The sequence below is a fragment of the Sinocyclocheilus rhinocerous genome, unplaced genomic scaffold (assembly GCF_001515625.1).
Source record: "Sinocyclocheilus rhinocerous isolate Xijiao unplaced genomic scaffold, SAMN03320098_v1.1 scaffold444, whole genome shotgun sequence".
NCBI lineage: Eukaryota > Metazoa > Chordata > Actinopteri > Cypriniformes > Cyprinidae > Sinocyclocheilus > Sinocyclocheilus rhinocerous.
Window position 1 is genome coordinate 1720566 of NW_015645540.1, and position 7909 is coordinate 1728474.

At 38.1% G+C, this 7909-nt stretch overlaps 1 protein-coding gene across 1 annotated transcript in view; it reads left to right on the plus strand.

Moving 5' to 3' along the window:
* Positions 1-7171, plus strand: part of LOC107706380 (rho guanine nucleotide exchange factor 18-like) — a 21736-nt gene extending 14565 nt beyond the window's left edge. Inside the window, exons 9-20 of the mRNA XM_016510077.1 lie at positions 462-538; positions 631-809; positions 1884-1945; positions 2066-2251; positions 2756-2896; positions 2991-3094; positions 3188-3253; positions 4007-4054; positions 4225-4713; positions 5520-5778; positions 5907-6008; positions 6339-7171. Of these exons, the coding sequence (XP_016365563.1) occupies positions 462-538; positions 631-809; positions 1884-1945; positions 2066-2251; positions 2756-2896; positions 2991-3094; positions 3188-3253; positions 4007-4054; positions 4225-4713; positions 5520-5778; positions 5907-6008; positions 6339-6496 (1871 nt within the window). The 3' untranslated portion in view covers positions 6497-7171. The remainder of the gene's footprint in view (positions 1-461; positions 539-630; positions 810-1883; positions 1946-2065; positions 2252-2755; positions 2897-2990; positions 3095-3187; positions 3254-4006; positions 4055-4224; positions 4714-5519; positions 5779-5906; positions 6009-6338) is intronic.
* Positions 7172-7909: the final 738 nt, after the last annotated feature.

Sequence of the window (7909 nt, forward strand, 5' to 3'; positions counted from 1 at the left end):
ACGTGGCGGCGGCAACAACAATACTACAGCGAGAATATAAGTTACGCCTTCTTTCTTTGCGTGAACGTTTGGGCGGCGTTATGCAAATCTTCCGAGATCGTGACGTAGGTATGTTGGGGCGTGTTAGAACGAGCCGTTTTAGGTAGGTGTGGCTGACTCTTAACTTTTATAAAGAATATCTCTTTGGATTTGAGACTTTAGTCTTTGCAACTTTACAGATCTTCTTTATGCACCAAGAGCTTGTAACACTCCAAAGAGAAAGGAAAAATTGAAATCGCATCATATGACCCCTTTAAAACATTATAGTTTAATTTGCATTTCCATCTCTTGTTATTTCCCATCAACTCGGGTTCTGATGCTGTAGGCCATTTTGCTTATTTTTTTCTGTAATTATCTGTAATTTTGCTTTGCTCATCTGATAACTAACTGACATATTAGTATTTTCTCTCATATGCCTTTAGATGTCCTTGTCTTGCTGTTATCAGATGTTTTGCTGCTGTTACTGGAGAAAGATCAGCGACTTACCTTTGCCTCTCTGGTGAGCAGAATGTAATAATTTGGCATGTCGTTTATGTCTAGTTTACAGTTGTCATTATCATTAAATGTCAGCTGTCTAATGTGCTCCTGTAGGACGGTAAGCCTGCGGTGATCTCACTGCTGAAGCTCATTGTGCGTGATGTGGCTCATGACGAGAAGGCCTTGTTTCTGATCTCAGCCTCCTCAGACACTCCAGAGATGTATGAGTTTCACACCTCCTCCGGAGAGGAGCGCAAAACCTGGAGAGACCAAATCTGGAAGGCCGTGGAACGGTGTGTTTTATAAGCAGTCATTTTTTAAGAATACACTAACGTTTAAAAGTCTCTTATGTTCACCACATTTATTTGATCAAAATATTCTAATCTGAAATATTATTATAATAACATTTATTACATGAAACATTTCTTATCAGTGTTTGAAGTTTTAATGTCTTAAAAATCTTATCAATGTTTCAATTTTTGTGGAAACTGACATTTTTTTTCAGGTTTCTTGGAATAGAAAGCTCAGAAGCATTTATTTAAAATAGAAATTGTATAATAATAATAATAATAATACATTTTATTTATAATGCGCTTTTCTCACACCCAAAGCTACAACAGCGTAAAATACAATAATACAGTATATAATACAATATAAAACAAATCAATACCCTAATCAGCAGCTGACACTTAATCATGGTAAGCAATTTTAAAAAGGTGGGTTTTCAACAGTTTCTTAAAAGTGCTTACTGTGGGAGTGCTTCGAACATTCCATAACCTTGGGGCGGCATAAGTGTAAGCTCTCTGTCCCATAGTTTTTAATCTTCAGTGGGGCTGATGAAGGAAAAGAGAATCAGCAGAGCGTAGAGGACGAGATGGCATGTAAGGGGTAACTAAATCACAAACATAAGAAGTAAATTGCTTATGCATCTCAATCTAACATTATAAATGTCTTTACTGTCAATTTTTAAGTTAATGTGTCCTTGATGACTAAAAGTATTAATTTCTTTCAAAAAAAAAAAAAAAGTCTTACTGACCTCAGACGTTTGAACTGTAGTATATATTACATTGAAAAAAGTAAATTATTAACAAATAGTACTTCTTAAGGGTGATTGTGAGCTGGTTATGTCCTGTCAATCAAAAGGCTAAAAATGTGTCAGACTATTGCAATCACAAACTCGTGCAGTGAAGAAAATGACAGATGAGTTGCAATTTGCAGTGAAAGTCAGCCTTTGTATGGCTTACTTATATTTGTTATTGGATGTTAAACTGGATATATGTAAACATTTATCTAAAAAAAATATATGAGTAATATATCAAGATGTTTCTGGGATTATTTCTAACGTCAGTATTCTGGTTTTGTTTCAGCTGTCCTGAAGAGGAGAAAGAGGAGCCAGAAGAACTTCCTGAGAGGATCCAAGACTTTCAAAGTAACATGCACATTTCTGTATCACAATCTATGATTTTTGTCTTTCTTTCTCTGCTGTAAAATGAGCTGTCATCACATTTAATGTTGTCTTTTTTTTTTCTGAATGGTGTTTTCTGAGTAGGGAATCTTTGTGTGCGTGATGCCTTGATCGAGCTGCACCTTAAAGAGAAGCAGAGTTTATTCTCCAGCATGGCAGCCTATGTGACAGGTGTTACCGACATCTCACCAAGTGAGCGCCATCTGCTGCATGGGAATGCAGCAGAGCCCCTGCAGTGGGAACAACTTCTCATTGGAGCCATAAAAGATGGTGAGACTTTCACTACACAGTAGCAAAGGGAATTTGTGTTTATATTCAGTATTGATGTTTTATAAAAGTACAGCTCTGTAGAATAGAGAGAGCTTGGGTTACTTTTATTTTATTTTTATTTTATATTATTTTAAGCAGTTATATTATTGCTTTTATAAAAGGATTACCACACAATACAGATATTAAAACCGAAAATGTATGTATTGATATGTTACCTTTTTGAAGTAAATTCATTAAATGCCATCCTTTCATTGTAGTAATAAATAGTTCCTGACAGTTACAATAAATGGCATGTGAATGATCCTTGGTATGACGTCTCACCTTATGGAGCTCAAATAAAAACAGAATAGGAATTGATCTGATCCGCTCTTCTTTTTTTTCTTTTTTTACACCTTTTATAATATTTTTTCACACATACATCTGCTTATATGTATATTAGATTAATGTGATGTATTTGAGTGCTAAAGCATGGTTGATTGTAATCTATTTTCAATCTTTCTTCAGTGGAGATTTTACAGAACTTGCTGGTAACATGTGAGCAGGGCCAAACTCCTTCCTCTGGAGAGGGGATGGATCTGGTCCCATTATACAAGAGACCCGATGCTTTCATAGGCTTTGACAGTGATGCCTGCATGCTGCCAGGAAGTAAGAGAAGCTTTCAAAAAAGATCTACTTTATTTCATGATACTAGTCTAATAGTTATATATTCATTCCCATTAACTATTGGACTTATTTGCAGATGGTATTGATAGTTTAATGGAAAGAAAGAGAGACAGAAGTCAGTGGGCCAACTCAGACCCTCAGCACGGAGAGCTTTATTCTGATGAATACCTGGAGCTGTCGGTGAGCTGACACTAAAGTATCATACCTGTTTTTTTTTTTTCAGTGGTACTGGAATGTAAACCAGATTGTATGTTCTTGCTTTTGACCCTTTAGGCAGATGAGGAGATAACTCTACAGAGCTGGAGTGCATATCCTTCAGCCTTCTTTCCTAAAACAGAGGTGAGATTTAATATTTGATTATACTGTTTGTTTGGAATAAAGAAGACTCTTTTACACAAAACTTCTGATGACTGACATTGTGATAACTCTAAAGCCGCCTATTCAGTATGTCTGAAAATTTACGACAGTGTTAAAATGTTAATATTATAAAAAAATAAAATAAAAAAATGTTTGAGACTAGAATGTATGCGACCGCCTGTCCAAATTAAATGTATTCTAATAAAAACTATGAGTGCAATGTGAGAATTACCAATATTTTTTTCCAGTAAAATGTTTTTCCTTAAACAGCATTGGGCCTTTATGAATAATTATTTCCAAAATTATTAATATTGGCTAATCATTCATTTTACCATGGTGAACAGCTGCTTCGTAACCAAATTTCTGTGCGACTGCCGCTAAGAGGCAAAATGCAACAATCATATGTGAATGTCGACAGCTTAAGGTTGAATGAGTCAGTGCCCTAAATATCCCAAATCTTTATGTACAGATCTGGATTAAATTCAAACCTGATTTCAGTGGGGGGGTTTTCTTCGTTTGTTGTGCAGATATATTTTTAGGGGTTTTATGAGGTGACAAGAACACTTCTTTCATGTTTTTATGCTGTTACGATTAAGTTTGTACCTTTATTATGACAACCAGTACGCACAAACTAACATAAGTGACTGCAGTGTGTAACATTCTAATATTCTATTGTGTAGTTCACTTCAAACATATTTAACTTTAATTGAACATAATCTGTTTTTATCTCCACAGCTTTATGACACTGTAACTAAATTGTCTCAGAAGCTTTACAGCCTTCAGGTAATCCAAACTTTAAATGTGCATTTCATGTAGTGCTTCACTCTCATAATTATCAAATGATTCATTATCTCTTGCCTTTGATTTATCATTTTAAATAAACGATTCATCTGTGTAGATTCAGATCAACACAAATAATTTAGATTTCTTCATCTGTTCCCTTCCATTCTCAGTCCGTCGTCCAGCAGCTAGAGAGCCACATAGTGGTACAACGCGCCACTATTGAGGAGCTGATGTCCCGACCCCGGGGCAATACTCTCTTGGAAAAGGAAAAGCATCGGAACCTGGAAAAGCAGCGCGAGGAGCTGGCCAACTTCCACCGGCTCCAGAATCAGCACCGACAGGAGCAGGTGCAGTGGGAGCAGGAAAGAGAGCGGCAGAGGGTGCAGGCAGAGATCAGGGAGAAGGAGCTGAGGGACAGAGAGCTGGAATGCAGCGAACAGGAAAAAAAGTTGGCAGAGGAAAAACAGGAACTGGCCAGGTGGAAATCAGAATACCAGGAGGATCTGGAGCGGCTCCGAGACTCCATGCGCTCTGTAGAGAAGGACAGAGAGAAGCTGGAGAAGGACAGAGAAAGGCTGGAGCAGCTGGAGAAGAAGTATAAGAAAAATGAGAATGTACTGAACACTGCAACCTTTCCCATGGAGAATGAACAGTTACAGGTATAATGAGAAACAAAATAGTATAAATCACAATGAAAGTACCGACAGAAGCTTTACAGCCTTCAGGTAATCCAAACTTTAAATGTGCATTTCATGTAGTGCTTCACTCTCATAATTATCAAATGATTCATTATCTCTTGCCTTTGATTTATCATTTTAAATAAACGATTCATCTGTGTAGATTCAGATCAACACAAATAATTTAGATTTCTTCATCTGTTCCCTTCCATTCTCAGTCCGTCGTCCAGCAGCTAGAGAGCCACATAGTGGTACAACGCGCCACTATTGAGGAGCTGATGTCCCGACCCCGGGGCAATACTCTCTTGGAAAAGGAAAAGCATCGGAACCTGGAAAAGCAGCGCGAGGAGCTGGCCAACTTCCACCGGCTCCAGAATCAGCACCGACAGGAGCAGGTGCAGTGGGAGCAGGAAAGAGAGCGGCAGAGGGTGCAGGCAGAGATCAGGGAGAAGGAGCTGAGGGACAGAGAGCTGGAATGCAGCGAACAGGAAAAAAAGTTGGCAGAGGAAAAACAGGAACTGGCCAGGTGGAAATCAGAATACCAGGAGGATCTGGAGCGGCTCCGAGACTCCATGCGCTCTGTAGAGAAGGACAGAGAGAAGCTGGAGAAGGACAGAGAAAGGCTGGAGCAGCTGGAGAAGAAGTATAAGAAAAATGAGAATGTACTGAACACTGCAACCTTTCCCATGGAGAATGAACAGATAAAGGTATGATGGGTGACAAAATAATAAAAATCACAATTAAAGTACCTAATATGTGTACATGCATAAACTTGCCTGCCTTTCTAGCTACCTCCACCTTACCCCATATTGAATATTGTTACTCCCGCCTTCGACGAGAGGCCTCCTCTGGTACCACCGCGCAGGGAGAGCATCGCCAACCTTCCAGTTAAACCAGAAGTGCCCATTCACCTCATTAGCACCACCAACCAATCCCACAAAGCCAGCTCTGTCCAGCAGAAGATCCCCACCAAGCTGGCTGCCCAAACTAAAGGCAAGGAGAAGCACAGCAAGCAAAGGAATTCCCACAATCGCACCAAGAGCGCAGGTATGAACTGCTTTAATAACTCCAGTACATTCTGTGAGCTGATGTTTTGTTTTGTGGGCAGTGGTAAATGTGTAACGTTAAGATTTAGTTGATTTTAATTTAACTCGAATGTCTTTCCATACTTTTAGCTGGCATAGAGGTGTCTCAGGTACTTCCCATAAAAGGTCTAGGAAAGGAAGGAGGCAGTTTAAGAGCCATGAGATCCAAAAGTCCCCACCGGCTCCATCCAGGTGAAACTTCTTGATTCTGTATCTCACCTTAAGTTCAGCTTCTTTCTCTCATGGGATTGGTCTGTTCTTGGTTAAAAAGTTCAATTTTCTTTGTTTAAAGGAATAGTACACCTAGGAATTAAATTCAGTCATTTACTCACCCTCATTTTAATCCAAGACTGTATGATTTTTTGGGGTGGTGAATTGTCGTTTCTTATTCTGCCTTTTATTCTCTTTGTACACTGTGTATCTTCATATTACTTCAAAGCAGCACTGTTTTAGTCTTTTAAACTATTCACCATTCATATGTGTTTCTGCATTAGTAAATCCATTTCTGTGGTGTTTCTGTAGATATGTTTGTCCATCCAGAGCAGTTATCCAGCTCCATACCCTCTCATTCAGGAAACGGCATCAGGAAACACAACCACAATCATATCACACACAGTACCCAGCCAGGACACTGTAAAACCAAAGACAACGCAATTGCAGAAGACATATTTTACTTTTAATAACCCTGTGCAATCTGCGAGACTACAACATTGTTGCAGAGGGATTGTTATTTCTCTAACATGACCTGCATTTTTCAAAGAAATGAAATCACAGTCACAGTATATCAGAACAAAATCCTGTTCAGGTCTGTCTCAATGATTTGTTGTTCCTGTAAATAGCTGTTTTTAGTTATTTATTGTGATTTTAATTCAGGGATGTTTGGCCCCACAAGTGTTGCACTGGAAAGTTTTAGCGTTCTTCCTGGAATCTTTGTAGGAGACATGTAATCAAGAGCTTCTCTCAAAAAAAGTGTAGACCTATTTAATGTGTGGTAAATTTACTTTTGGAGTTTTTCTCCAGTTTCTGTGCCAATCGAGGGATCTTTTACATTGTTTTGCTTCTGTTAACTGGAAAATTATGTTATATTTGAGCAAATATTTTGTAGTGTTTTAGAAAAAAAAATAGCCTTGTTTTTCTTTTATGAGTTGGGGATAAATGCTCATTACTACTGAATGTCAAAGGTACCACTGTGTATTTTTTTTAGTTTCTAAATGTTATACTGCATGGCACAATTCTGTTGGATCATTAATTTTATTTTATACATTGTTTTATTTGAGAAAATACAGACTCTCTTAATTAGACATGTTCATTGTAAATAGTGCAGAACAAACACAGCTTTTTTTTTTTCTCTCTCATAGAGAATTGTTGCACTTTTAAGTGCTTGTCATTTGCTGTGTTTACATGAACAAACATAAAACCTGTGTACTCAGTTTTACTTCACACTGTTTGTCATTATTCACAGAAAAACAGGGCTATTTCGCCCAAAAGTGATCATTTACTCATTTAATCAACCTCACGCTGTCCATAAGACGTCCACGCCTCCTTTTTCCACAGTGACGCCAAATTCCACTGGTCTTCTCACGTGTCCTTTAAATTGATCACTACAAGCTAAGTTTGAATATGCAGTACCATATGTGACCTTGGACCACAAAACCAATCTTAAGTGTCAATTTTTCGAAATTGAGATTTATACATCATCTGAAAGCTGAATAAATAAGCTTTCCATTGATGTGTGGTTTGTTAGGATAGGACAATATTTGGACAATAGTTGGTCAAATATACCCGTGCAACTTAAAGGGTTAGTTCACCCAAAAATGAAAATTAGTCCATAAACTACTCACCCTCAAGTCATCCTAGGTGTATATGACTTTCTTCTTTCAGACAAATCCAGTCGGAGTTATATTAAAAATTGTCTTAGATCTTTCAAGACAGTTTCATGGCACTCAGCGGGTGTTGCATGCATCAGTCCAAAAGAAGTTAAATAAAAAGCGCCCATCCATAGAAAAAATGTCTCACACGGCTCCGGGGGATGAACAAAGGCCTCCTGTAGCGAATCGATGCGTTTTTGTAAGAAAAATATCCATATTCAAAAC